General features: G+C 50.2%; 11 protein-coding genes across 11 annotated transcripts; 6 read left to right on the forward strand and 5 right to left on the reverse strand.

Annotated features, from left to right (window-relative positions):
* Positions 1-591: 591 nt before the first annotated feature.
* Positions 592-2,634, forward strand: PEX2_000380 (uncharacterized protein; the record flags this gene model as incomplete). The annotated part of the gene is made up of 1 exon (XM_016737316.1): positions 592-2,634. The coding sequence occupies one exon, from the start codon at positions 592-594 to the stop codon at positions 2,632-2,634; it is 2,043 nt and encodes a 680-aa protein (XP_016599031.1).
* A 1,016-nt stretch (positions 2,635-3,650) lies between these two features.
* On the reverse strand, positions 3,651-3,985 carry PEX2_000390 (uncharacterized protein; the record flags this gene model as incomplete). Its single annotated transcript, XM_016737317.1, has 2 exons — positions 3,651-3,791; positions 3,887-3,985. The coding sequence occupies 2 exons, from the start codon at positions 3,983-3,985 to the stop codon at positions 3,651-3,653; spliced, it is 240 nt and encodes a 79-aa protein (XP_016599032.1).
* Positions 3,986-4,152: 167 nt separating this feature from the next.
* On the reverse strand, positions 4,153-4,974 carry PEX2_000400 (uncharacterized protein; the record flags this gene model as incomplete). Its single annotated transcript, XM_016737318.1, has 2 exons — positions 4,153-4,450; positions 4,712-4,974. The coding sequence occupies 2 exons, from the start codon at positions 4,972-4,974 to the stop codon at positions 4,153-4,155; spliced, it is 561 nt and encodes a 186-aa protein (XP_016599033.1).
* Positions 4,975-4,999: 25 nt separating this feature from the next.
* PEX2_000410 (putative protein kinase) lies at positions 5,000-8,396 on the forward strand (the record flags this gene model as incomplete). Its single annotated transcript, XM_016737319.1, has 6 exons — positions 5,000-5,045; positions 5,094-5,216; positions 5,391-5,787; positions 5,829-6,182; positions 6,245-8,155; positions 8,210-8,396. 6 exons carry the CDS (start codon positions 5,000-5,002, stop codon positions 8,394-8,396), a joined length of 3,018 nt encoding a protein of 1,005 aa, XP_016599034.1.
* A 1,227-nt stretch (positions 8,397-9,623) lies between these two features.
* PEX2_000420 (eukaryotic translation initiation factor 4E) lies at positions 9,624-10,732 on the forward strand (the record flags this gene model as incomplete). Its single annotated transcript, XM_016737320.1, has 3 exons — positions 9,624-9,658; positions 9,732-10,481; positions 10,537-10,732. The coding sequence occupies 3 exons, from the start codon at positions 9,624-9,626 to the stop codon at positions 10,730-10,732; spliced, it is 981 nt and encodes a 326-aa protein (XP_016599035.1).
* Positions 10,733-11,363: 631 nt separating this feature from the next.
* Positions 11,364-15,578, forward strand: PEX2_000430 (uncharacterized protein; the record flags this gene model as incomplete). Its single annotated transcript, XM_016737321.1, has 7 exons — positions 11,364-11,369; positions 11,421-11,448; positions 11,570-11,778; positions 11,961-12,235; positions 12,309-12,369; positions 12,427-13,547; positions 13,604-15,578. The coding sequence occupies 7 exons, from the start codon at positions 11,364-11,366 to the stop codon at positions 15,576-15,578; spliced, it is 3,675 nt and encodes a 1,224-aa protein (XP_016599036.1).
* A 332-nt stretch (positions 15,579-15,910) lies between these two features.
* PEX2_000440 (gamma-glutamylcyclotransferase family protein) lies at positions 15,911-16,558 on the reverse strand (the record flags this gene model as incomplete). Its single annotated transcript, XM_016737322.1, has 2 exons — positions 15,911-16,482; positions 16,531-16,558. 2 exons carry the CDS (start codon positions 16,556-16,558, stop codon positions 15,911-15,913), a joined length of 600 nt encoding a protein of 199 aa, XP_016599037.1.
* A 295-nt stretch (positions 16,559-16,853) lies between these two features.
* Positions 16,854-17,757, forward strand: PEX2_000450 (signal peptidase complex subunit SPC3; the record flags this gene model as incomplete). The annotated part of the gene is made up of 2 exons (XM_016737323.1): positions 16,854-16,999; positions 17,109-17,757. 2 exons carry the CDS (start codon positions 16,854-16,856, stop codon positions 17,755-17,757), a joined length of 795 nt encoding a protein of 264 aa, XP_016599038.1.
* Positions 17,758-18,094: 337 nt separating this feature from the next.
* Positions 18,095-18,587, reverse strand: PEX2_000460 (YqaE/Pmp3 family membrane protein; the record flags this gene model as incomplete). The annotated part of the gene is made up of 3 exons (XM_016737324.1): positions 18,095-18,269; positions 18,335-18,410; positions 18,539-18,587. The coding sequence occupies 3 exons, from the start codon at positions 18,585-18,587 to the stop codon at positions 18,095-18,097; spliced, it is 300 nt and encodes a 99-aa protein (XP_016599039.1).
* Positions 18,588-18,613: 26 nt separating this feature from the next.
* Positions 18,614-20,615, reverse strand: PEX2_000470 (protein kinase PKP2; the record flags this gene model as incomplete). The annotated part of the gene is made up of 5 exons (XM_016737325.1): positions 18,614-18,773; positions 19,005-19,792; positions 19,848-20,130; positions 20,207-20,296; positions 20,551-20,615. The coding sequence occupies 5 exons, from the start codon at positions 20,613-20,615 to the stop codon at positions 18,614-18,616; spliced, it is 1,386 nt and encodes a 461-aa protein (XP_016599040.1).
* An 822-nt stretch (positions 20,616-21,437) lies between these two features.
* On the forward strand, positions 21,438-25,330 carry PEX2_000480 (ubiquitin-specific protease UBP15; the record flags this gene model as incomplete). The annotated part of the gene is made up of 10 exons (XM_016737326.1): positions 21,438-21,657; positions 21,710-21,854; positions 21,930-22,087; positions 22,144-22,333; positions 22,392-22,419; positions 22,471-22,500; positions 22,554-23,481; positions 23,540-24,666; positions 24,723-25,158; positions 25,221-25,330. 10 exons carry the CDS (start codon positions 21,438-21,440, stop codon positions 25,328-25,330), a joined length of 3,372 nt encoding a protein of 1,123 aa, XP_016599041.1.
* Between the last annotated feature and the right edge of the window lie 149 nt (positions 25,331-25,479).

Raw genomic sequence — 25,479 nt, forward strand, 5'->3', positions numbered from 1 at the left:
ATCTCTCCTCTACCACTCAGCTCTCAATCCAACTCTCTATCCCACGCTTAACCTCTCTATCATTCAGAAACTTCCTCTAGTCATCTTCAGTGCTTCCTGCAATCTATTGGTTGCCTCTGCCTGTGCTTCTTGTGCTTTCTGTGGTGCATTTGACAAGCGTGTCGCATCCTCCAGTCACGCCCACGTTCAAGCTTAGCTCTCGTTGTCTCTTACCACAACACACCACACGCAACTCCAAAGCCACTCAAGAGTGGCATCAGTGTTATCTATCTCTGTAAGTCTCGTGCGAGTTGATCCTGGTTCCTTTGTGTCTGCTCTATATAATACCAACCTCCTATGCATACCACGGATTTCCTTTGAAGGAAATATGTTGTGATATCCCTTCTGATCTGATTGATCTTTTCATAAGACGTGACACTAACCTCTTTGCTCGACAAAGGGTTCTCACACTCAAACCTGTCGAATACACTGCACATGAAGGGTTCACCCTGACAATATTGAGCACTGCAAGTATGTTGAATGTGTCGTATCAAATCAAGCATGACACTTACTTGGATGTAATTAAAGGAACCAAGAATACATTTTGACACAATGGCGGACCGCACTCGACGTTCAGCCGTCCATGACTCCTCGGATCTCTCTTCTGACGACGATACCCCCGGCTTCGCCAACGAGTCTACCGGCACCAACAATGCTGCCGAGTCCAGATCCTCGTGGTTTCCCACTCCTGCAACCCTTGAAATTCTCCAGGCGCACCTGGCAGCTGACGCCGACTCTGACTCTTCCGAAGCTTCTGGTCCACGTGTGCACCCTGACTTCTTCGTCCACCTTGAGAGATTACGAAGGATCAATGAAACCAATCGAGTGAATGCCCGTAGAGAAGTTGAAGCCTGGTATGAGGCTGCTTTTGGGTCCAACCAGTCCCAGAATCAAGCTTCTCACATGGCCAACTCTCAAGACCACGATTCTGACATGCTCGACGAGTCCCAGAATGAAGCTTCTCGCATACTTGAAGAATCATATCGTGGAACTTCGCAATTTACCAACGAATTCAACCAACCTTCGTACCATCCCAGTGCCGCACATGGACTGCAGCCACCATCGATGGGCGCGCATGAGCAATATGAAACTCAAGGTTCCACTGCAGCCGGACCATTTGAGCCGATGCCGCATGTCCGGTTTGAGGCACCTGGCTTTATGGGCCCTGATCACCTCATGGGCCATTCTCCTCACCATAGGCCTCCTTCTCCTTATCCTGCGGTGGCTCAGGACCAATATTCAGCTGTTCCAATCCCCGAGGGAACTCCTCCAATGCCAGCACCTCAACCACAGCGGTATACCGATTGGGGAAACCCTTACAGATTTCCATTCGATCCGACTCCGTTCCCTGAGGGTGCCACCCCTTATGCCCCAGAGCGCATTATCCAAGCATGGCTCATCCGGCAGCAACTTATCGCTGGCGTTCAGCCTGATGATATCCAGCCCATCGCAGCCCCACGCGGAAGACGGCACCGAACACCTCCTTACATCGTGCTCAATGACAGTGGTGCCCATATCGTAAGGATTGAGCCTGCCACCTTTGAGGGTGCTATGCTTCCTTTACCAACCCTTCCTTGGCTGCCGCGGCGCGCAAATCCCAACCCACCTACTGCCCCTGTTTCGTCTGATACATCCGATGCTTCGGGTCTGTTCACTGCTCCAAACGTCGTGACTGCTTCAGACAACGTGGCTGCTCTAAACACTGTGATCACTCCAAGCTCAGCTAACTCTCTAAACTCGTCGGTCAACCCAAATCTATCAGCTGCCGCAAACCCGGCGAGTGTATCGCATTTGCCAGCTGCTGCAGCACTGATCACTGCTCTGACACCGCCGGCTCCTCTAACCCTCCCGGATGATCTAGACTCAGCTAATACTTTGAGCCCGTCGGGTCCCTCAAACCAGCCGGTTGCTTCGCATCTGCCAGCTGCTGCGACCATACTGGATGCGCTAACCCCCCCGACTGCTCCAGCCTTGCCAGAATCCACTGTTGTTTCGGACCCAACTACTGTGCCAGAACATAGTTCAGAAGATTCGAGTCAACATGTTGCGGAAAGTCAGAACCCGGATCCGCGTATGGTGGCCTTCTTCCAACCTCTTAGGTTACATGAGCCTGCTAATTCACTCTCAGCTTCTGTGCCAGATTTGCATCCAGAAAGACAGAGCACATCTCAGTCTAGCCTTAACGAGAACAGCGAAGATCCCGTCGTTGCCCTGCAGCCACAGCCGCAAGCCATCGCGCCCTTGAATGTGCAAAACAGTACCGACGTTAATTCCATGAGTTCTCAAGAAGTCCATGGGCTTGGGCTGTCTTTTGCCCATTCACAAGATCAATATTCTTCAGCTGCCTCTCCTTTGTCGAACGAAGAGGCAGAGACCGGTAACGTTCCTCCTCCCCAGGCCCTCGGTGGCAATGGAGTTGTGCATCACGCAGTCACCTTTTCGGAGCCTGAGGACCCTGAGGACCCTGACGAGCCCGCGGCACCTCGTCTCCGTCGTTTTGCCATCGACGGAACGGATGAATCACTCGGGGTGGGACGGTTGTCTGGGGAGGCTAAAGCTGTCGGTGATCAATCCTCCTTGGGAGGGTTGATTTAAGAATACTTCAGCGCCTGTTTGAGTAGCTTTGAGGGAACCTTGCTTGACGCACAAGCATAAAGTGATTGGGGGGTGATCTTAACGCAGTTGTGAGAGTAGGGAGGTAGTCAATCCTTGAAAAAGATGGAGTTTATTGTAGAGTATTACTGAATAAACTTGTATGAGTACCAGTTGTTTGATTTCCTAAATTTACTGCTGTATAGCGCGTAGAAACGTATTCGTTTTGTGCCTACGTACTAATAGGTGCTGGCTCCGTTGTGTTAGATATAGCGTCTCAGATTCTGATCTGGTCACTTATGTAGTAAATATTCGTCGCCTGACCAATGTACTCACGACAAGTCACTGATGCTTATACCCGTCGCCGGCGTTTCCTTATCTATGGAGCACTAAGTGGAGTGCTTCGCTTCATGAGCTCAGACCCGATGACATAGGGGATGAGTCGTGTGTCAAAGGGTGTAGTGTCTGTAGAATATGATTGGGAGCTAACTAGCAGCTGGGGCACTCATGAATTGTTACCAGGGTAGTAGAATACATATGTAAGTAGAGTCTCCTAAAAGATGTGGTTGCGGAGTGCTGGACAGCGTTGATTGATGCACAAAAGTACATAAACAATATGACATCACGTGACCTACATGTGACCCCACGCCCAGTTCCGGCACAACTTCGACCTGCCCATGACATCAACCTATCTCTTTGCTTTCTTAGTTCCTCGCCGATTCGGCATTCCGTGTGCCATTCTGATGATACTGCGATCATATCGTTTGTTGAATCTAACTCTCTGGTTTTCTGGGAAATGGTCCTTATTTGTCGGGTGAGAATGGCCGGGGTTTTGTGTTCCAGCACATCCCGCTCAATCTCGGGCTGACTTTCAGGCCACGGCCCTGAGTTCCCTGCAACCACATCCACATCACGATGTTTTGCTTTCCCTTAGATTACAAACTTTCAATTTCTGGTCTTGGAATTGATCTCGCTATTTAACATGGGAGGCGGGGTTGGCTGAGTGCAGGGCCTAGTCTCTAGCATTTCGCCGACAAGCCGCACCTTTGGGGGCTTGCGCATTTTACTGGATTGTACTGGATTGGGGTGGAACCATCATTGATTTTAGGCTCTTGCCTTGACCGTCTCGTACATTGACCCCTCATTCGGTATGCTCCCCGCTATTGCCGCCAACCTTCTGTCTGGCCAACCAACCTGGACATCAGGATATCACCAACATGCATTCGTGCCTTTTGCGGCAGAACCATAAAGACACATGACTTGAAAATGTCGGCTTAAAACGATGTTGAAATTGGGATTTCCGCCCATGTTTCATATCTGTCCCGGTGGTATTTGTCCCCAGATAGTCAACCATCAGTCTATCTGTTGTAAATCACGGCCAAGCTTCATTCCAGCGCGCTCTTTTTATGGTGCTTGACCCGAACTTCGACAAATGATCAATCTACAACTTACAAGACATCAAAAAACTGACTGACAGGGTGTGATACAAAGCATCAAAGTTGCTTGCAACAAAGAATCACATCATGTCGAATCGGCCATCCGAATTGACCAACAGCTCCATGATCCTGGGAGAAAGAATGATAAGAGACTCCAGCCTTTGATTTTATGGTGTGACCTGATAATCCAACGGGGATTATCCTGTTCACAATGTTGCCTCGGGAATGTTGGCCCATCTGGCCTTGTGCAATACGTAGATAGTTTCATTCGTGGGACAAGCCAACACAGTCTCAATGTGGCTTTGCCAAAAACAGGCAACTGCTGTACAAGAGGGCAGGGCGAGCACAAAGGAGACAAAATGCTAGCAACCTGGCTAGCATGTCTGTTTCTCCAACACCTGGGCACCATCTGATCAGATTGTCATGTGCTGAGCAGACACAGACTCGACACATTCGGTATCCAAAAAGACGGAGGAACAAAGCAGAAGTACAGGTTGCACTTGTTTTCGACAGCTGCACGCCAACCTTCCAGCATCCAAGCGTCGAATCAAGTTGTAGAGCCGCAACGCGGATCAGTCAGCAATTCCGAGGTCTCCAACCTTGAGAAACCCACCTTCCACGGCCAAGTAGTGTTCATTTTTTACATGGAAGATTGAGTCGGTGTATTTGATAAATCTGAATTGGTGCGTATGCCCCATTCAATTTTCCCCTTGCTTATGTTCTTGTTGTTCACCAGCGCTTGACAGTGTGCACAGTTCGGAATCTGGAAGAACCATCGTTCCGGGTTCCCCAAACCCGAAAGACTTCCGCCTGCGATCGCAGCCACGGTTGGACGCCATCGCTCACTGCGCTTTCTCATCATTATCTCTAGTTCAAGGCTATTTTCCAGGACTGGCCTTGCTGACATTCTCTACTTTCTCTGATTGAACCAGATGCCGTTGGCGACGTTGATATGGCTGGGTCCCGAACGAGTCCGGTGTTGAGAGAACAGTGGAGTGCTGACCCAGATCGTGATCCCCGTGACAGGGAGAGACGGAGAGGTCGAGGGTCAGGCCGCGATCGAGGGAGAAATAGAGGTCGTGACCGAGGCCGTCCATATCGGCCCAATAACCGCAATTTCGATCGCCCGGGGCGGTCGCCACCACGCGCGTCCCGCTTTGGCCCTGACTCTTCTCACGACATAGGTGATTTCGCTCCGGATCGATCTCCTCCTCGAGGTTCTCCTCCGCCTCGAAACTTTCACAACAGCCGTCGACTAGATTCAACCCAACCTGTGTCATCAGCCGGTGACTGGAACACCCACACTTCCGGACCTTTTGACAGAGAAGCCCCCGGTCCTCGAAGAGACGAATCATCAACCGGACCTCCACAGAAACGGCAAAGGACTCGAAGCCCTTCACCGCGTGGCGGTCGTGGCCCTCTCCCTCCGCCGCGTCCAAATTACTCCGACAACTGGGATATCCGGGATCGAAGCCCTTCATTCAAGAAACGAGGTGGCCGCAACCAAGGCCGTGGTGCTCCGAGACGAAGATCACCGCGACGGGGCCGGGACCGCCGTGGAAAAGACCGTCGCCGTCCAGATATTCCACGTCCAGGAAGATCTAGATCACCGGTTCATGACCGAGGGTTTCATCCTTCGCCCGATCGACGGTCTCGTACCCCTGGGGATGACAATTATAGCGAGCACGGATCTCACTATCGTTCGAACTCACGGCACTCCGTACGATCTGCAACCTCGAAATACTCAACATCGTCTCGCAGGTCACGGCGTGATTCGGCGATGAACACAACTCGACCAATCCAGTCTGTTGTGGACGGTACTGCTCGGTCACCATCTCCACCGCGCCCGATTCCGAGTTTTGACTCTGATAACTTCGGTCCTCCTGGAGAACCCCCTAATCACGCGCGAGATGAGTTGTCAATGCATGCGATGCGTTCCGATGTGAAGAATCAGCCTCGCCGTCGGCCGTCTCGACCGCATCTTGATACCCGGACCTATGCAAACCCTCAAAACGCGGCATCGACAGGCTCATACCACGGTTCGCCGCAACCGCCCTCGCCTTACTCCACAGGGCGAGGAGGATGGTCTGGCCCACCTCCGTATTCTGGACCTGGGTGAGTTTTCTTTTGCTTTCACTTTACATATTACATTCCAGATTATACTAACACTCTCTAAGCCATACATCTCCTTACCGACATGATGACTATTCATCGCAAAATGGAAACTATTACCATAACCAAGGTCAATTCAACGGCCCGAACAATCATCATCCTCAATCTCCGTATGGCGGTCCTCCTCATCGAGGTGGCCACTCTGGTGGCGGCCATCGAGGAAACTTTTCAAATCAGGGTCCCGATCGGCGATTTTCTGGCTCTGGTCCTCATCCGTATCACAATGGACCCTCACACCGCGGCGCGAGGGGGCATTTCAACAACCTGCAATGGACTGCATCCGGATCACGAGGCCGTGGGGGACAACATAGCCCTCACCAGACACACAGCCATGGGTCACAAACCCCCAACCGCCCACAATCCCACATTGACCCGCAATCCCCCCGAGCTGGCGAAAGTGATAATTATGGCCGGCCCCTTAATAGGGATGAAGAGGAGAACCAGACACAACCCCAACCCGCTGGTGGAAATCCCCAGTCCATGCCACCCCCGACCCACGAATCTAATGAAACGACGCCGGCAAACAAGGGAGGGAAATTTAGCTTTGCTTTCAAGTCAAAGGCCGCACCTTCCCCTGCCCCAAAACCAGTACCCGACCTTGCCCAGAGGATGCAGCAGGTCCGTGAGCCAGCCCCTCGTGCACCAGAGCCACCCCAACAACCTCGCAATCGGTTTACCAATGGCCCATTGCCCAAATTCAAACCAGATCAAAGAGCCGATCGCCGGGACCGGGACCGTGGACGAAATCGGGATCGAGACCGCAGAGACTTCAGGGAGCCACGAGAGTTCCGTGATCCACGGGATCGAAGGGATGATCGCCGGTTCGACCAACGTCGTGATCGACGACAAGGAGAGCGGCCCCCAGACAGGCCCTTGGACTGGCAAGATCGCCGCCGTGACCCTTCTCCAGAACCGCCTAGAGAGGCACCACCACCAAAGCAGAAGCGGATTCTTATTCGCCCCAAACCGCGCCCCACGCTTCCTGAGGAGTTTGCTAATGCCGAATCTGTGTACTACCGAAAGCCGGGCAATGAGTCTGTCATCGGCGCTGGAACGTATGGAAAAGTGTTCAAAGGAATCCACGTCTATACCCAGCGTAAAGTCGCTCTCAAGAAGATCCGAATGGAGGGTGAGAAGGACGGCTTCCCCGTCACGGCTGTCCGAGAGATCAAGCTGCTTCAGCATCTCCGGAACCACAATGTCGTCAGCCTCCTGGAGGTCATGGTTGAAAAAAACGAATGTTTTATGGTCTTTGAATACCTCTCTCACGATCTAACCGGTCTGATCAATCATCCCACTTTCTCTCTCACTCTCTCACACAAGAAGGATTTGGCGAAGCAAATGTTCGAAGGTCTCAATTACCTTCATCATCGCGGAGTTTTACATCGTGACATCAAAGCAGCCAACATATTGATCAGCAATCGTGGATTGTTAAAGTTTGCCGACTTTGGCCTGGCCCGATTCTTCTCCAAAAGTCGGCAACTTGACTACACCAACCGAGTCATCACCATCTGGTACCGACCCCCAGAACTCCTCTTGGGTGAAACCCGATATGGCCCCGCTGTGGACGTATGGAGCGCTGCATGCGTTTGCATGGAGATGTTCACCAAAAAGGCAGTTTTCCCTGGTGAAGGTGGCGAATTGAGTCAGATGGATAAGATCTATAATGCTTTGGGTACTCCTACCAAAACTGAGTGGCCTGACCTTGTGGAGATGCCCTGGTTCCACCTGATGCGGCCAACGGAACGGAGAAAACGCATTTTCGAGGACGTATATCGTGATGTGTTGACAACCGGTGCGATGGATCTTATCTCCTCGATCTTCCGCTATGACCCTTCACAGCGGCCGAGTGCTGAAGATGTTCTTAAACATCCATACTTTGTATCGGAGGAACCTGCTCCTCGCCCGCCGATTGAGTACGTCTCCCACGCTCCCTTATGTATACTATCCCCACTAACCTTAATTTACAGATTGGAGCACGTCGAAGGGGACTGGCACGAGTTTGAATCCAAGGCGCTCCGCAAGGAAGCTCGACGCGTCGAGTACCAGAATCAAAAGGACCGTGACAAGCGCAAGGCCGACGCATCGGTGCCGAGCAGCGATCGGGATACCAAGCGAACCAAGCCAGATTCAAGTGATCGTGTCTCTACCCAGTGATGACTCTTGATTGGCAAATTATTTTATTATTATTTTTTTGGCTGTTTTATTGCATCGGACATGGTTGGTGGAATGGTTTGCATTTACTCTTCACGAGATTCACTACCCTAGGTCTTCGGGGTTCTTCCGGGTTTGTCTTTTTTTTGTCACATATTGCCCATTGATCAAGGAAAATTTAGATCAACGTTATTATTGTACGTTATTATTGTACGGTGAGAAGTATAAGGAACTGATGTATATTGATGTAGTAGTTCAGCATCCAAGGGATTGATGTTAGGATATCACTTAGGTAAGCTCTACATACATCCAGTCAGTCCATTGGTCGATGAAAGAGACCAAACTATAGCATATTCAAAACATATTTCAAAGCTCAGACTTTGCCTGTTGACCGCATGCTCATCCAGCCCGTGAGCCCGAAGGCCAAAGTAGTAGGGCGGTTGAGACCTCGGATTACCAGAGAGCTCAAAAGAGTTTCTTCACTGCATTGAAATATAGGATTGGATATTGGAAATTGGAAATGAATTGCTATTGAATAGACGTACCTAGAGTACCCTATACTACATGAACACATAAACAAAGAAACAAAGAAAAATATGCATGGATGTGCCGTCAATCAGGTCATCAACGTTTCATGGGTTGCTCGTAAGCCCTCGTGATGATGGTTTTAGATGCGATCAATTTAATCTCGACACACACATCGGAAACGCCAGTGATGTAAAAAAGAACAAGTCGCCAGCGTTGATTTGAGTTTGGTGGTCTTGATATAAAAAGAAGAAGAAGAAGAAAAAGAAAAGCGAAAGAAAAAAACGAAAGAAAAAGGGAAAACTGGAAAAAAGACGGTGCGGGCTGCAGGCGAAAATGGGGCTACCACGACGGTGATTGGTCAGGACAGCTGCTCCTCCAAACTGCAGTCGAGTCTCCGATTCATATCGACACTTTTCCCCTTCACCTGATTCCCCCTCTATACATTTGTTTCTCTATTTCTCTATTTCCTTTTTAAACAGCATTTACCAATATCCTCCTTATTACCCTCGTTCTACCTCACTTTCTTTCCCTCGATTCCACCCCCCCGAATCTCTTATTCTTCAGAATTTCCCATCTGCCACTATACTACGTCACTGAGATAATAGCGCCGGCGTCTCATATCTCTGTGTAACGCTTCTTACGGATCCTTTTCTTTCCCCCTGATGACCGCTCGTGTCTCGGGCAGTCTTCTCACCCGCCGCGATGGATAATGCAAACCTGTGGACCCGCCGGACAAAGTTAGTCGTGTGCCCCTCCTCACCCAGGTGACCATTGTAACTTATATTGGTCGTTTTTTTCTCCTTCTATTAGCTCGTCCAAGTTGTCCCTGTCTACGTCGGGAGCGGACCCGAAAGACAGTGCCCGTGTCGAACTGCCCCGCCCATCCAAGCGGTTCGGACCCGACAGCTCGCATGGCCGCTCGAATCCATTTAACGCAATATCTCCATTATCCGGCGGCGTTTCCTCGCCATCCACCAATGCCTCCTCCGCTTTCGGCCTGGGGTCCGGCGCATTCGCCTCGTTCGGTGCGCCGAAGACTCCCGGTGGCTCCGAGTTGAAAACACCTGGACGGGAGGTACCTTTGGAACACGATGAGGCTACCCGCAAGGCCTTTGAGAACCACTCCGTCGCTGCTCCTGGTGAGCACCCCTTGAAGTCTACGTGGATCGTCTGGTACCGCCCCCCGACACCCAAATATTCCGACTATGAAAAATCCACCGTGCCGCTCGCTTCGATATCCTCGGTAGAGAGCTTCTGGGCGGTGTACTCTCATCTTAAACGGCCTTCTCTTCTTCCCACTGTTTCCGACTACCATATCTTCAAGAAGGGGATTCGCCCCGTCTGGGAAGATGAGGCGAACAAGCGGGGAGGTAAGTGGATCGTACGTTTCAAGAAGGGGGTTTCCGATCGATACTGGGAGGATCTCCTCTTGGCTATGGTTGGGGACCAGTTTGCGGAAGCCGGAGACGAAGTCTGCGGTGCTGTGCTGAGTGTCCGAGGCGGCGAGGATGTTTTGAGTGTTTGGACAAGGATTGATGGGGGGCGCAACATCAAGATCAGGTATGTATAAAACTTGCTTTATTTCACCGCCGTGTATATCTAACTTTGGTTCCAGAGAAACGATCAAGCGCCTGCTTTCTTTCCCGGCAGACACCAACATCATCTGGAAGAGCCACGACGACAGTATTGCACAGCGTTCTGCTATTGACCAGGCTCGCCACGACAAGACTAGCACTGGCACCGGTCATCAAGAACGGCGGCGCACAGGCCAAGATGACTCGGACAAAGCCAAGCCGGCCGTGGCCCTATGAACGGATCCATGATCCCAGCCTGGCCTTGGGCCCTGTATAGTAAACCCGAAAAAAAAAACTTCAATCACGAATCATTGGTACGCGTTTGGGTCTTAGGGGCGGTGGGGCATCGAGGCGAACTAAGCGGTTTGATTTGATTTACGTCTTGAGTGAACTCATCTGTGTCATGTGTTTCTTTTTTTTTTGTGTCTGCCGAGCTCATGCGTGATGTTTTCTCTTTATGTACGCAACATGAATGCAGCACCAGCTGCTATTGGTTTTCTCGCTTGGGAGTATTGGCTATCTGGTTTGTTCTTATGTGAAGTAAGGCCCTTTGACTTGGACTTAGTCTGTTCAACGTTAGGGCTCTGTCTGATATTCTAACTAGAACTATGTAAACACGAGGCACCCAAAACAAAAGGTATTAGTGAACGGCCCCGGGGATATGGATACTACCCTATGTGCAAGCCGGAAACCCTGATTAGGATGTAGGGTTGTATTATTCAGACCATTGGGGTATTGAGGTATTGTTGTGAATAGCGTTAATAACGCAAAAGGTACCAGTATGAACAAAATGAATTATTCAAGCAATGCAACCAACATGTTACATGCAGTCATGTAGTCATCTACTCATATTCCAAGATATCAAACAATGAAAGTATGTTGGGTGACTGATTTATCAGGCGCTAACAAATTCTGACCGCCCCAGGGCCCAGATGACGATGCGGCGTACTTGCGTCCCATGAATGAGGAAGAAAAAAAAAAGACAATAGACAAATAATCAATTGGAGTGGGATCTATGCCATGCATATTGTCATGACCCTGTGGCTGCCTTCATGCCTGTGTTTAAAAACTTAGTCGACCTCTTCTCTAACTTGTCACCGCGACGCCAACGCGAGACCGAAGATCGACGATCTGCTGTTGAACGGGCTCGACCACCGCCCTCGACCCCTCCTCGCTCTCGACCAGCTGGATCTAGTCGCAATCCTTTTGCCCTGCTATCTGACGAAATCAACCTGACCGAACGCACCTCTCCCCAAAACGCTGGGATCGCTCCTCTTCCAACGGTGTGTATCTCGTATCTGCATGCGCGTCCCGCCGATATTTGCTCTTTGGCCGTCCATATTGCTTTTTGATAACTCAACCCTGCACAATCATCTCGCCTTGGACGCTTATCTCTCAGCTACGCCTCTTTTCTTGTTGCAAGCTATCCTCAAATGTTCGATTTGGGACTAATTGATCGTATTAGGCTGTTCACAGTTATGTCGATACCTTTTCGTCCCCAACTGGATCTACAACCGCAGACGAACCTTTGCGCCCACGTTTCCCCCACCCTTTTCTAAGTCCCATTACCCGGTTAGACATGTCCCATCGGAACCCACAACGTTTCCCTGCAGGCAGGCAAAAGCTGATACCCCCACCCATTTCCAGGCAGGGTGATTCGTCGCAGATGTTGAACAAAGACCAGCAGAAGGATTCCCAGAATCGGCAAGATGAGGCTCGTTTGCTCGGAGCTAGATATCCGTATGTTCTACAAGCGTGTTTTGAGTTGTTCGAGATATCGTTGCTGACCAGCTTGCTTTTTTTTGCTTGATAGTGACTCGAACGCTGTCAAGATAAAGCCCGGAGCATTTCATTCTAGGAACAAGAAGCCAGGGGTAAATACCAGCCTTCACATTCATGACTATGACATCCCATCTGATCCTCGGTTACAGGCCAACTTCGCGTTCTCCCCCGCGAACAAACTTTCACAAAATGCCCGAAGCAGCGGGCCAGTCCGTTCTTCCGGAGGATCAAATCAACAACCTCCACGGAGAAAGTCGCACCACTTTGAGGAAGAGTTTGAAGAGTCGAGTCGGCCTACCAAGATCCGGCGCCAGAGTGAAACCAGTGAAACCATCGACCTTACGGCCCCGGCAAATCCAGCCATAGGTCAGTTGGAGCAGGGACCCACACCTTTTGTCTCCCACCAAAACGCAGCTCGTCGCAACCGACATGAAGATCCCAGGGATGCGGAGCATGGCGTCAAAGTAGCGCAAAGCCCTATTCGTCCTCAACATGCCCAATTCTCTTCTGCTGACTCTCGGGATGAAAGGTTTACTGAGACAGCAGCGCAGCAACGGCGGGATCAGGCGAGATCTAAAGCTCCCCGGCTGTATCAGCCTAATGGCAAAGCAAACCAGACTTCTGAAGCCATTGTTATTGGGAGCATTGAGACTGGACCGAAGAGAACTGGTCGCAATCGCACTGCAGTTCCGTCGACGAGCATCCATCGTCCTGCCAACGGCAGGGAAAGTCCAGATGAGCTTCAAGGCGACATCACCACCCATCAAGTACCGAGATCCTTCTCAGGAACACAATCCCAAACCACTCGCCCATCCAACCCAGGAATGGACACAGAATCACCGACTCGAAAGCGCTCCCCGTCCGATGCCCAAACTCCAGACCTTGCGCCGCCATCACCAGCTACAAAAAAGCCCAAGATCTCTCAAAAGGGCTCTGATAAGAAACACATATTGCGATACTTCCGAACCGGCTCCTTCGGCAAATCTTGCGATAAGATGGAATACGTCCCAATCTATTCAAACAAGGAAGGTCTTGAACTCCGTGAGGATGTACTCGGCCAGGGTAACACAATATCAATACCCTTCCACCAAATTCGCCAGATCTTCACCGGTGAGCCGCCCAGCCGGAAAGTGAGAATCAGAATGTTGCAAAATTCTGTCCAAGCAGACGACCAGCTTGACGTGGAGTTTTGGACCACCGAGGAGAAGCTCAAGTTACTGGAAGTGCTGAATCAAGCCAATGACAAGGTCCAGCGTCCTCTCAAGGAGATGTAGGTTTCGTTAACTATCTTTGAGATGAGTTCGCAGTTTACTAACATTGGAACAGGAAATGGATGGACAAGGCGTTTTTGAAATACGAAAAGCAATTCCCACTGGAGAACCAGCTGCCTAAGAAGCGGATTCTTGATGACTTGGTAGAAGATCCTGATCCTGCGCACTCTCCCCCTCCCTCGCGACGACCCAAACTTTCAAAATCCTTGAGAGATGACCAAGGTGAAGTCAACAATGTTAAATTGCGTGAGATCAAACGCACTGCCCAAGAAAAGGGAAAATATGGAAACGGCATTGCCGATTGTCGGACGTCTACTAAAAAGCAAGATGATTCAAGACCTCTTGATACCGATACTGCGGTTGATGTTCGATCTACCGCCAACCCACTGGAACGCGAAACCCGCTATTCTACCCGCCGTGTCACTAATAAACCCGACTTGTCGAATGGAGACAATACATCTGAAGCACACTCGGACTCACTTCTCAGGGATGATTCTTTCCGCCGCAAATGGAAGAAACCGCTGGTGTATCCGCGAAATGGAAAGAAGAAGGCCGAGGTCACACTTGGCGATCGTGAACGATTACTTCGGGACGATTTTCTGAACGATAACCTGATCGCCCTCTACATGCGTTTCCTTCAGGACCATCTCGAACGCACCAACAAAGAGGCTGCCAAGCGAATCTACTTCTTCAACACCTACTTATTTGCGACTCTCACGAACACCCCACGGGGAGACCGTGGGATCAACTACAGTGGTGTGGAGAAGTGGACTCGGAACGTCGATCTTTTCAGTTATGATTATATCGTCGTTCCTATCAACGAGAATGCGCATTGGTATGTTGCAATCATTTGCAACTTGCCAAGTTTGTCTCTTGGTTTTGCCGACGGCGCCGTAGAGCCGGTTCAAACACCGACTCTACAGAAAGAATCATCCAATGCGTCTGAGAGTGAGATCCAGGAAATTGAAGAGACACCTGAGCCGGAACCAAAGTTAAAGTCAGAGCCCAATGCTTCTGACAAGGCTAGTCAACCCTGTGAAATTCGAAAGGGATCCGAGACCAGGAAAGACCTTGCTTCCCTGCAGATTGAGAAAAATGAGCATGCGATCAAGAATCCAAAGCAGTCCGTACCCGACGATACCCCACTTCCAGCCCCAAATCTCTCCAAATTCGCCGCCCAAAAGCTCGCCCAAGAGCAGGCCGCGGCGTCTCAACCGACAAACAAGTCCAAGAAGAAGAGGACTGGGCTGAAGTTGGATCCCAACCAAACAACGATCATCACATTTGACTCCCTCGACATGCCTCGCTCCCCCACCATCAAAATCCTACGCGAGTACATCTGCCGCGAAGCGGTGTCTAAACGCAACGTGGAACTGGACCCGACCGATGTCAAGGGAATGCGAGCTCGCGATATCCCCCTTCAGCCCAATTTCTGGGACTGTGGTCTTTATCTGCTGGCATACTTGGAGAAGTTTGTTCAAAGCCCTGATTGGTTCATCACGAAGGTTCTACAGCGGAGTATGAATTCTAACGATGACTGGCCTCCACTAGGCTCTGGTCTCTTGCGATACCGTCTTGGCAAGTTCCTGGACGAGCTATACGAGGAACAGCGGCAAGCCGATGAGCCTGTGATGGCAGCCAGACAGCCCGTTTCATTCCTGCTTGGCCCTCCCCTTCCTTGTCAGGAGGAACTTCCCGATGTCGACGTGGTACCTGAGTCCCAGCATGAGACAGATCCTTCAGAAGACCCTTCAAAGACTTCCAATTCAAAGATCGAAGACTCAAGTGAAGATTCAACCGCGGACCAGATGCATCTCTTACCTACCGCAGAACTCCTGAAACCACCCAAAGCATCCCCCGACTCACCTGCAGACACAAAGTCGCAACCTCACCATATTGCTCCACCAAGGGAGGAACCCATCATCCAAGTACCCGGTAGCCAGGAAGAGCCCGAAGAGCCAGGCACACCGACCCCTACAAGAAAAGAACGAAGGAAACAAAGCCCACGAGGCCCTTCGCGAAAGAGATGAGTCTGTTCATCCAAGTGATACAACACTACTGTCTAAGATAATCAATAATCTCGACATGCAAGCCCAGTACCGGCTGGACCGGAACTGACCATCTTCTTCGTGGTACAAATATGTTCACTGTTATTTTAGCGTTTTAATCCGTGTGTGTCACGGCATGCCCAGCGCATAGCCCTGGGTCGGCGTTCGATGATAGAAGGATGGTGTTTTTACTTTGTGCCTTTACTATCATAGCATCAGATACCATCGTCCGCATCGCAATGCGAAATCAATCCTTTTTTCTAACAAAGTATCTAATCTAACAATAACTACATATATCTAGACACAGGAACAAGCTACCATTCACTCTCATTCGTTCCAACCCCAACCCACCACGACATCTTATCCCTCTTAAACGACTCAAAATCCCACTCCGCATCCTCCAGCATATCCTTCCCAGCTGTATATACATAAGTCACAGCAGAAACCTCCTCTCCCTCTTCCTTACCAGCAACCTCAGCACCCGTCGCATTAAGCATTTCGCGCAGCTGGCTCTCAGCAGTAGCCCCCTCACCAGCATGACCAAGATCACCGCCCCGCCCTTCCCGCAGCGTGCGCACAGTAACCGGTTTCTTCTCGTACTCAGAGCCCTCGAACCTATCCAGTCGGTGAACATCGCCGTCTGTTAGTCCCGACACGAGGGTTCCCACAACTGATGTCCCACCGTTGGTTTTCGGTGCGGAATCCTCCGTGTCGACTTTTGGCTTTGAGACGGCCACGATTCCTGGGTAATCGGCGTCCTGCACGCGATGTCGGCGATACCCGTGCAGAATGGCGGGTTGGAAGCGGAGCGTGGCTTTTTGCCAGGGTTCCGGGTTCGCCTGGCCGTGGATTACTTTGTGCAGGATTTGCGGGGCCATTAATGTTCCTGGATAGGTCTTAGCTTTTGACTTGGATTGGGTTAAGAGGGACTTACCGTAGAAGAAGAGGACGTGGTCGCCCATTGTGTTTGGTGTGGGGTTAAAGTGTGGGTGGGTTGTTTGGTTGACTGTGTGAGAGTGGAGCGAAGGTCCGAGAGAATGGATTTAATGGATTTGAGGTAGAGTATATATAGATATGTAAGTCCAGCAAAAGCTTATGATATAAAGATAGTCAAAAGAAGAGATAAGCACGAAGCCATGGAGTTGTCATAATGCGGAGATGATAGCCCTGGTCTATAGATCCCGCTTATCGATAAGGCCCAAACATCCAAACAGGTCCAGCTGGCTTCATCTTCTCAATTCGACCCCAAAACACACCATGCATTCCTCCTTGAACCGCATCCAGTCCGTATTCGGCTTCTTTACTACAGTCGCGCTGGTCGTCAGCGCACTGGCAGCCGTTTCGGTCCTCTTCTTCCCAGCAGACCAGACCAATGCCTCAGTGCAGCTGAAGAACGTGCAGGTGTAAGTTGAAATCGCGATTTCTATTCTCCCTCCAATCCCATACCCCCAAGACTTAAAAAGAAAAAGAAGGGTAGACCAAATTTACTAAAATCCTTTCTCCGTATAACAGCGTCAAAGGCCGACCACACTACTACTCAACCAAACGCGAAGAATACGCCCAGCTCCGCTTCGACCTTGACGCCGATCTGAGCCCTCTCTTCAACTGGAACACAAAACAGCTCTTCGTCTACGTTTACGCTACCTACTCCTCCTCCGATAAGCCCGGCTCACAAGTCCGTGCCTCGGAGTCTATCATCTGGGACACTATCATCCCCGCGGCCCCGTCGCCGTATTCATGGGATATCCTCAAAGACCAGGTCCTCGCGCTCCTTCCCGCGACCGTTACTTCTGAGGCTGTGGCTGCTGCGAAGAGGAACGCGAAGCGTCATGCTAAGTCGGCTAAGGCGGCGAAGAGCAAGAAGGAAGCTCTTGCGCCCGGTGTTCTGAGACTGCGTGGCCAGAAGGGGAAGTACCAGATCAGTGATATTACTGGTCGTCTGGCGGAACGTCAGAATGTTACCCTTCATGTTGGATGGAATGTTCAGCCTTGGGTTGGGGCTTTGTTGTGGGCGCCTGGTACCGGTGCTGCGCCCAGGACCGGTGGGACTATTGTTAGCAGTGAGCCGTTTGATTTCCCCGAGGTGAAGGATAATAAGAAAGCCGCCGCGGAGAAGAGGGCTAAGGAGGCGGAGAAGGCGGAGAAGAAGGCGAGTGTATAGGCTTTTGTTTGGGTCTGTTGAGATAGGAGTTGGGATGTACCCGTTTTTTTATTTACTTTTGGGAGCTTCTAACAATGCTCATCTCCTACAGTTGCATTTTGAAAATGATAAATATGAAACGCATCGTCATTGGAGAAAGGAAAGCCATCCTTCTCATTTTATTTATTGTTTCAAAGGGGTCCAATTACACCCGAAAGAAAAACAGGAATCGACGCTATGGATACAGCAGAGGTAGAGACTTGAGACTTGCTTAGGTTCAAAGTCACAGAGAATGCCGACCGTCGACAGACGTGGTCAAGCATGTTGAACAAAGGAGTTCGGAGGTATCGAAAGAAAATCACACGGTACCGTAGTTAAGGTCCGGAGGTGTATGACGGTGGCCTCCATTTTGTATGCGATCGGAGTAGACGCCCGGTGCGGGCCGTTGAGAGGCACGAGTCAGTGGATCACGATTGCGACGATCATAATAGACGTATTCCAGATAGAAGGCATGGATGTGTCCGGGGAAGTAGCTGGGAGATATCGCTGGTTAGTTTTTGAATATGACGGAAGTATGGATGGCTAGTATAACACTCACCCAAGAATTGTGAGCAGGACGTTGATCCAAAAGTCAACTCCACAGCCTGCAATCATAAAGACACCAAGAGGAGGAACTGTTTGGTTTGTTAGCGAATCATTCCAGTGGGGATAGCTTGGTAGATTGAGGGGCGATCTGGGGATCACTAGGTGGGGTGGGGATTTTTGTGGGTAGTTTTCTTCAGGAAGCAGAGTGTATACTTACTGAATATGGTGATAAGGATCAAACAAAGCATCGAGCAAGTGCCGGCCATGATTGTGGTGTTTGATGTTTGCGGTGTTATTGTTCAGGTTTGGTAGATCGAGGTTTGAAATCGGTGGCCAGAAAAGAGAGGAGGAGAATTGCAAAGAGGAGGATGAAGATATAAATAGGAATGTTGTCATCCACTGGGGAGCTAATGCGTTTCATCTTGATCTTGGCCACGACGTCACGACTGGAACTAAAAGGGCACTGGTAGGGCTGAGGCAGCCGTGAAGCTGATTTGCTCGGGGAACGGACCATGACGTCATCCCGAACGGGCAACGCCACATGCCACAGTTGAAAAATGTGGCTGGTGTTCTGTGTACATGGACGGGTACAATTGACGGGCAGGTACATTGGACGGACTTGAAAGAGATGTAGAGGTACTGGGAATACATTTCTTGTAGTATTCCCAGTATCAAGTTCTTACACCGCATCAATCGCCGCCCGAGTAGTAACCTGCTCGTTCTTATTGCCAAGCTTCGAGATCTGCAGGAATGCGTCCACTCCATACCCTTCCAGGCTGTGCAGTTCTAAACTGCCTGCCCAATATTCAGCATAGACTCGGCTCATAGGGAGGCCCATGCCCAGACGGAGATTGGGCGGTCGTGATGTCAATGTGTCCAGGGATCCCTCATGGTATGATTCCCGGTCAGTGTGTTTGCGGTCGTGTGACACTTGCAGTTCTTGCATCGTCGCTGCCATCGCAGGAACCTGTCCAAGATTTTCCAGTCGGGATTGCGTGCGAGGGCCCTTGCTAAAGGACCACAGGTATGGCAGAATCTCTCGAGGGATACCTCCTCCTTGATCAGATATGCGCATTATCACATGCTGCGGGGTCTCGCACACGAGCACTTCGATGGGTGGTGGGGGTTGGGTTGAATCCTGGTATTTCTCCATCACAGCTTGCACTGAGTTGCGGAGAAGTTCTCCGATGATATATTCCAAGTGACTCAAGATATACGGGAAGGTCGCGTCGGCATGGCCCTTGACGGTGATCGCGGGGATCTGGGTCGACCCTGATATCTTCCGCATTAGATCTTGTGCGAATTTCCCACATCGCTCGACTACCTCCTTCGCCTTGCACTTTAGGAACACTTCGCCCACAAAGTCTGCATTCATGTCAGTTCGGTCGTGGGAGTCAGGGAAATGCCATGGCGAGTTGAAGGTTTCGGTCAGAGCTAGGTGTTGCTCTGCGATGACTCGACGAGAGATTCGCTGCCGAGGAGATATTTGTCAGCTAGGAGTTAGACCAAAGGTCAGCCTTACATACCGCTCGCAAAAGTGTGTTCATTAACCGGTCCATTTCGTCCGCTGGAGCGAGATTGCGGCATTCCAGCACTCCCATTGCCAGGTTGGGAATCGCAATCAGATGCTCTCGTAGCATTTCCTTCAGGATTTCACAGAAACGGTCATTGTCCTCAAGGGTCCGGATCTCAGGAACAACCCGAGCCCGCTCAAATGCTTTGTAGTACAGTTCGTATACAAGGGTGAGATGGGGGTTGGCAACCACCACATATGGTAGCTGTTGGATGTCGCGTAGACGATGCGCAAGGCTATTCAATGGCGATGATTAGATTTTTTTTTTTTTTTGCTTTTTCCCCTAGTTTTGCAGATTATCTCCCAACTTACCGAGTAGGTAGCTCAGTCCGCACGTAGTTTGCAGAACTGATGAGTCGTGGTTCTGTCAAGGTACGACCAAAGAAGGTCAACTGACGAAGACTTATAGGTCGAATAGCGCGTTCTACCCATCTGCCAGTACATCCCAGTCAATATCGCCATTTTAAGCTTTAGGAACGTGAGTCATCCATACTCATCTACTGCAGAAACTGGCCGCCATGGTGGCGGGTTGTGAGCTCCAGAATAGAAGCGCTTCGAGGGATATTGGAGGAGCTGCCAGCCTCGAGCTGGATAAGACAGCCTCATTGTGCTCCATGCACTCATTCAATAAGTACCGAGACCATATAAGTGCTCACTATCTTGTGCGCGCGTGTAGTTGGGACTTCAAGAGTTTGGGGTTGCCGGGCGGTGAGCCAAGCATGTGACACCAACACAGAGCTTGTTATGCTTATGGCAGGTTTTGTTTTGTTGTCTATAGCCATTTATATCCCGAGGTCTCTATATATATACATGGTTCAAAGACTGCAACTGTCAATGTCATACGATTTGGATTCTCATCCGAAGTTGCCTCGGATCTGAGGTAACTCGCACGGACTTGGGGCTAACACATCAGCTCGTGGACCTTTTGGATCATCTGAGGGTCACTTGGGGAAATATGAAGATTGAGAGCAGTCAAATAGACACACATATTAATTAGCTTGCATATGTAACTAAAGCATCCATGGACATCTATCTAACTATCTAATTATCTATATCAACAACAAATCAGACTCGTATAAAATAGGGCTTTCTTCACCGTATACTCCGCACCTAGGTACTCCTGCATATATTATTGCGCACTGCCAATTAAGAAAACTCCTAATTTCAATTCTAAGAGACGGAGAGAAGTCAGAGCTCAATAAAAAGCTATATTAACTCAAAGAATAAGCATTTAATCAAAGACAGATCTCACCAACATCCAACAATATCACTGCCGAGCCCTCGAGGCTCCGCCACCGCTAGCTCCGGCCCTTATTATTTTGCGGGTTCAGACGAATTTCCTCCACCACCAGCCCTACAGTGTATTTGTTTCCAACATTCTGTCTTTTTATTCACAAAACTTTCTCTAAAATACAAAACTCTGACGCCTTCCGGGACGGGAAGGCGCTTTCCGCGATGGAAAACGTGAGAGATCCCCCGACCGTGCCCCTCGCTAGTGTCGTCATTGGACCTAACCCTGTTCTACCAGCTCGCGGAGAACGACATGCTTGTCGATGACTATGATCAATACCCTGCCGAAAAGACCGATGTCGTCGTCGTTTCCCGGTCGGGATCCGACGAGCCTGAGTCCGCCCCGACCGCAGATGACCGTATGTTCTTTGTTGCTCCTCTTTCCCCAGACCACAAACAGCAGAGCCGTTTGGCAAGTTACCTGGACAAAGCATGGGACCTGAATGAGATCGTCCTCGAGAAATGCACTTCCTGTTTGCTTGTTTGCACTGAGTATTCGCTAACCAAGAGCCCCGATGGATATAGACGCGGCGATGATGGCAAAGGTCCTCCCCCAGAACTCGGACCTCGAAACCCTAGAAGAGGTCCACAACACATGGCGCTTGTCAGATTGGCGGAAGATGGAGCGCAAGTCACACGGACCTGTCTTCCGATGCGGTGACTCCCCGTGGTGGGTGCCTGAAATCTCTTTGCCTGGATTTGGCTCTATGGCTATGTGCTGGCATTGAATCTAACTCGAGAATAGGCGCATTCTCTTCTTCCCCTACGGCAACCAGACCGAGTTTGCCTCGTTTTACCTCGAACATGCGTGGGAGGGTGGACCCCCGGAGAACTGGTACGCTTGTGTGCAGTTCGCCCTGGTGCTGTCAAATGTGAACGATCCTTCCATTTATACACACCACGGTAAGATATTCGAGTCTCGAGGGATTGCTAGACTAGAATGCTAAGTTAGATTTTAGTTGCAACCCACCGTTTCACCGCCGAGGAAGGGGACTGGGGTTTCACTCGATTCGCCGACCTCAAAGGTCTGTTCAGCCATGCGTGGGAGGGAAAATCCGTTCCGTTGGTGCAGGACGATGAGGCAATTGTCACGGCCTATGTTCGTGTGGTGAAAGATCCCACAGGTGTCTTGTGGCACAGTTTCCAAAAGTGTGTTCTTTCCGGGATGTTTGCCCGAGCGAAGCTAACTTCCTCTTTTTTTTTTTAGTTACGACTCGAAGAAGGAGACTGGAATGGTAGGATTGAGGAACCAGGGAGCTACATGCTACTTGAACTCACTGTTGCAGTCGCTTTATTTCACAAATGCTTTCCGCAAGGTACGAACAACAAATTCGATTACTCCCCTATTGAAACTAATAAAAATCTTTAGGCCGTATACCAAATACCGACTGATCAGGAAGCTTCCCGTGAGAACAGCGCGTGGGCCCTCCAGAGACTGTTTTACAATCTGCAGACCAACGATGTGGCTGTTTCCACAACTGAGCTTACCGCGTCTTTTGGCTGGCAATCCAGCCAGATCTTTGAACAGCAAGATGTACAGGAGCTCTCACGAAAGCTCATGGAACGATTGGAGCACAAGATGAAAGGTACCGTTGCAGAAAAAGTTCTACCTGATCTGTTTGTCGGAAAAACAAAAACGTATATTTCTTGCATCAATGTCGATTACGAGTCTTCCCGTGTGGAGGACTTCTGGGATATTCAACTCAATGTTCGAGGCAACAAGACTTTAGACGACAGCTTCAGGGATTACATTCAGGTTGAGACGCTAGAGGGGGAGAACAAGTACGAAGCTGGGCAGCCATACGGTCTGCAAGACGCCAAGAAGGGCGTTATCTTCGAGAGCTTCCCTCCCGTTCTACATCTTCACCTCAAACGTTTCGAGTATGACCTCAACCTCGACATGATGGCCAAGGTCAATGATTATCACACATTCCCCATGGAGTTCGATGCGGCTCCATATCTTTCGGAGAGCGCCGACAAGTCGGAGTCCTGGGTTTACCAATTGCATGGTGTTCTCGTCCACAGCGGTAACCTCGATGCTGGGCATTACTATGCCTTCCTCAAGCCCACCAAGGATGGACACTGGTATCGCTTTGACGATGACCGAGTCAACCGAGCTACCGACAAAGAAGTCCTGGACGAGAACTACGGAGACTCCCAGCAGCGCACGAACGGAACGACTGGAGGACGATCCGCTATCCGCACAAACAACGCCTACATGTTGGTTTACATCCGGAAAACGAGACAGGATAATGTATTATTACCGGTCACAAAGGATGATGTGCCCTCTCACATTGGTATGTCGAGAGATTCCCATTCTTTGGAAAATTGACTGGTTGGCTAATTATGGAACAGAGCAGCGTATGTCCGAGGACCGGGTGGAGATGTTGCGTCGGAAGAAAGAGAGAGAAGAAGCCCACCTTTACATGAATGTCGGCGTCCTCAATGAGGATGCATTCCAAAACCATCACGGCTTCGATCTGAGTAGCAATGACCTTCCAGCGGATGACCCGGCCCTTCCTACGCCATACAAGATCCTTCGGGCAAAGAAAGTCAAGGAATTTGCTCAGGAAATCGCCGAAGAGCGAGATCTCAAACCAGAAGCCATTCGATTCTGGGTCATGGTCAATCGTCAGAACAAGACAACCCGACCCGATCAGGTGATCAGCGATCCGGAGATGACTGTTGAGGAGGCATACAACAAATACGGCACTAAAGGCCAGCCCTTGCGCTTATGGATGGAGGTGGCACCGACCGGCGCCGACGGAAAACCTACTTCGTGGCCCGATAATGACTCGATTCTCATTTTCCTGAAGAACTTCGACATTACAGCCCAGACCTTGACTGGTGTTTGCTCTGTATACGTTCACAAGAGCCAGAAGGTGAGCGAGCTGGCCCCGACAATTCTATCCAAGATGGATTGGCCTGCCGGTACAGAGTTCATGCTGTTTGAAGAAATCAAACATACCATGATCGACGTTATGAAACCTAAGCAGACTTTCCAGCAATCTGAAATTCAGAACGGCGACATCATTACCTTCCAGCGCGCAATCAAGGAGTCCGAACTGCCAGCCTCAGCACTTTACACAGACGCTCGGCAATTCTACGATTACCTTTTGAACCGCATGGAAGTTCAATTCGCACCGATCAAGACCAATGAAGGAGAGACTTTCTACTTGACACTCAGCCGTAAGATGACTTATGACCAGTTCGCCAAGAAGGTTGGTGAGCATCTCAAGGTGGACGAGACTCATCTTCGTTTCGCACCCGTGATGGCTAGTACTGGCAAGGCCAAGCCTTTCCTGAAGCGAAACATCAACCAGAACCTCTCACAAATCCTAAACGGTCAATATGGCGCCTACGGATACACCATGCACCGGGCAGACGCTTTGTACTACGAGATACTGGACATGAGTTTGAGTGACTATGAGAGTAAGAAGTGCTTCAAAGTGACATGGCTCCCTGATGGCGTCACAAAGGAGGTTCGTGTTAAAGACTCCCTATTCATGACGCTGGGATTAGGCTAATATTCAAGTAGGAGATTGTTGAGATCTTGGTTTCCCGCAGCGGCACCGTGGCAGATCTCCTGTCTGCGTTGCAGCAGAAGTTGGAATTGGGCGATGAGCCGATCCGAATTGCTGAAACACACAGTGGAAAGGTCTACAAAGAGCTTCGGGAAGAACAAAACGTGGCTGCCATTAACGAGTACGCCACACTCTACGCCGAAAAGATCCCATCGGAGGAATTGAAGTTGGACGCCGAGGACCGCATCATTAGCGTCTTCAGCTTCGATCGCGAACCCAGCCGTACTCACGGAATTCCTTTCAAGTTTGTTGTGAAACCTGGAGAACTTTTCGCGGAGACAAAGAAACGCCTTTCCGCTCGCACGCAGATCAAGGGCAAGAACTTTGAGAAGATCAAGTTCGCTGTTGTCCCGCGGGCATCCTTCTCTAACGCTAAGTATCTCGAAGATGGTGAGTGCCGTTCCTTCGATCCCTATGGAAGACATCTTCTCAAACTAACTAACCCCTTTCAGGTGATATCTTGTCAGATGTAGCGGCTGGTGCCGACGACTTCCTGGGCCTTGATCACCCCAACAAGAACCGCAGCTTCTGGGGCAAGAGTGATGGATTCTCGATTCGTTAAAGAGGTGTTATAGTCATGGCGCTGGGGGGTTATGAGTTGATGGAGGGCTGTATGCTGCAATCCGGTACATGAGCAGCGACACCCTGATGCGATGATCATGCCTTTCTCTTATTTTTTTCGTATTATTTTATGTAACGAGCCGAAGTAGA

This window comes from Penicillium expansum, assembly GCF_000769745.1.
Source record: "Penicillium expansum strain MD-8 chromosome Unknown contig3, whole genome shotgun sequence".
Classification (NCBI taxonomy): domain Eukaryota; kingdom Fungi; phylum Ascomycota; class Eurotiomycetes; order Eurotiales; family Aspergillaceae; genus Penicillium; species Penicillium expansum.